The 2320-nt window shown below is 38.8% G+C and overlaps 1 protein-coding gene across 1 annotated transcript; it reads right to left on the reverse strand.

Moving 5' to 3' along the window:
* Positions 1-336: 336 nt before the first annotated feature.
* Positions 337-2314, reverse strand: LOC107683267 (scavenger receptor class F member 1-like; the record flags this gene model as incomplete). The annotated part of the gene is made up of 2 exons (XM_016479327.1): positions 337-1430; positions 2227-2314. Coding segments are annotated over 2 exons (1152 nt in total), but the record flags the coding sequence as incomplete, so codon positions are not given.
* Between the last annotated feature and the right edge of the window lie 6 nt (positions 2315-2320).

A 2320-nucleotide genomic window follows, 5' to 3' on the forward strand; every position in this document is an offset into this window, starting at 1 on the left:
AGATTTTTTAACAATGCAAAAGTCTTTACTGTTACTTTTGCTTAAATTAGAGCATCCTTGCTAAATAATAGTATTAATTTAAAAATAGAAGAATAAAATCTTACTGACCTTAAACTTTTAAATGTCAGTATAGGTAGACACATCAGTTACTTAAGGGGTTATGAGGGCAACATATTGATAAAATACTTTAAAAAGTGTATTTAAAAAAAGCCAAGTAACGTTATAATAGAAATTATTATAGGGAATATACAAACAAACAAAACAGTTTTCTATGAAGGTATGTTTATGCAGTTTATGCAAAACCTACATACAGTACTAAAAACACTTTATTGCCCTTTAAATCATAAACTTTAAGATTCAGGAATATTATGAATGCTTTACATAAACATTCTCATAATTTGGCTCATTTTCTGCTTGGTCCACAACTGTCTCATTAATAATAATCTCTGAAGATGTGGAGACCCCATCAGTCTCGTAACTGTGCTCTGTCAGAGTGTCTGTCTCACAAACTACTCCAGTGTCTTGTTCCACCTCCAAACTATGGAGTGTATCACTCTCTGGAACACCTTTTAAAATGGAGGACAACGGCCTCTTGGGGGTGCAGTTCTCCTGAGGAAAGTCTGTTGCCCCCACTGTGCAGGGAGAGCTGAGGGAGTTGTGCTTCCTGCGACTAGGTTTCCTCATGACCACCTCTGACTGGTCTGACCCTGTAGCTTGCTCCCACGCACTGGCCCGCGCTCCCAGTTTCCTCCGCGGTGGCTTAGCGATCGCCTGCCCCCTTCCTTTGGGCTGGGTGGCCTCCTCTCTTTGTCTCTGTAGGCTGCCCAGTCTGCGCAGCATCGCCTGAACAGGCCCTTCTGAGGGGGGCTCTTGCTTGGCCATCTTTTGGGTCTTACCCACAGTTACATATACAGTTGTTAACTTCTCTGAGTCTGTATCCTGGCCGCTATCAGACGGTTGGGCATTCTTCCTGGTATTGGAAAGTGTACGTCGTCTCCCACTGGGCACAGTGAGGTGAGTTCTTAGTGGGCCAGAACTGTATCTTTCCGAGTCAGTTTGTGTTGTTTCAGATGCAGCTGCTTGCTCCTCAGAGGAGATGGTCTCCTCATGGTTTTTCTCTTCTTTTTCTGTTTCTGTTTCACTGTGGTTTCCCTGTCCTCCTTGCAGGGCAGAGATCATCAGCACGCCCCAGGCCTTGGGTTTCCGACTTGTTCCTGGCAGGTCTTGAGTCGAGCTACGGTGCTCTTTAGGACTGAACTTTGTGCCCTCTGCGAAAGAGACTGAAGGACGTTTGGATTTGGCAATGCTGGAGGTACGAGGGATACCAAAATCCTGTGACATGTCGTCACTGCTGAAGGTTGATGGGTCAGGGAAGAAGTTACACTTAGAGCTCAGCTCCTGAAGCTCTCCACCGGCCACAGTAAGAACATCTGTGTGAGGAGAAACACGTTTAATAAGAATCAGTATATTGCTGTTGACTATGGCGCAAATATATTTTTTTCCCCAAATAATATTTTTCCAGCAAATATTTTCTCAGAGATGGATTCTAAAATAATTAATCTATGAATTTATGAATTTGGGGTCAGTAAAGAAATTTGTATTTAAAGTATGCATTAAACTGATCAAAAGTGACAGTAAAAACATTTATGATAATACAAAATATTTCTATTTCAAACAAATGCTGTTCTTTTGAACTTCCTATTTATCAAAGAATCATAAAAAATACATCCTCATGGTTTCAACAAAAATATTAATCACCACAACTGTTGATAATAAGAAGAAACATTGCTTGAGCACCAAATCAGCATATTATAATGATTTCTGGAGTAATGACTTCTGAAAATTCGAAATTTGAAATATATTCAAAAAGAAAACATTTATTTTACATTGTAGTAATATTTCACAATATTATTGTTTTTATTATTTTTTTTGTTCAAATAAATACAGCCTTGGTGAGTATAAAAGACTTGTTTCAAAAATATCTTACTGACCCAAAACCTTCAAACAGTAGTCTGGTGCAAATTACATTTAACTTTAAAGTCTTAGTGTTCTTTAATATTATATTTATGAATATAGTAAATGTAACATATAATAAAATATAACATTAAATATCATAGCTTACATTATCAACTAAAAAGAACAGCCAAAGCAAAACTCTAGCTGCTGCCCTAACCACAGTTTAAACAACACAGAAAGAGTGTGAAACTAGAAATATAACTGTTGTACCTTCCCTGGGTGGTTCACAGTAGACGGCCTCTCCTTCATCATCAGTTTCAAATGAATCAGTCACCCAGCCGGACGATGGCTGCTCAATGAAGCT

The sequence above is a fragment of the Sinocyclocheilus anshuiensis genome, unplaced genomic scaffold (genome assembly GCF_001515605.1).
Source record: "Sinocyclocheilus anshuiensis isolate Anshui unplaced genomic scaffold, SAMN03320099.WGS_v1.1 C33101821, whole genome shotgun sequence".
NCBI lineage: Eukaryota > Metazoa > Chordata > Actinopteri > Cypriniformes > Cyprinidae > Sinocyclocheilus > Sinocyclocheilus anshuiensis.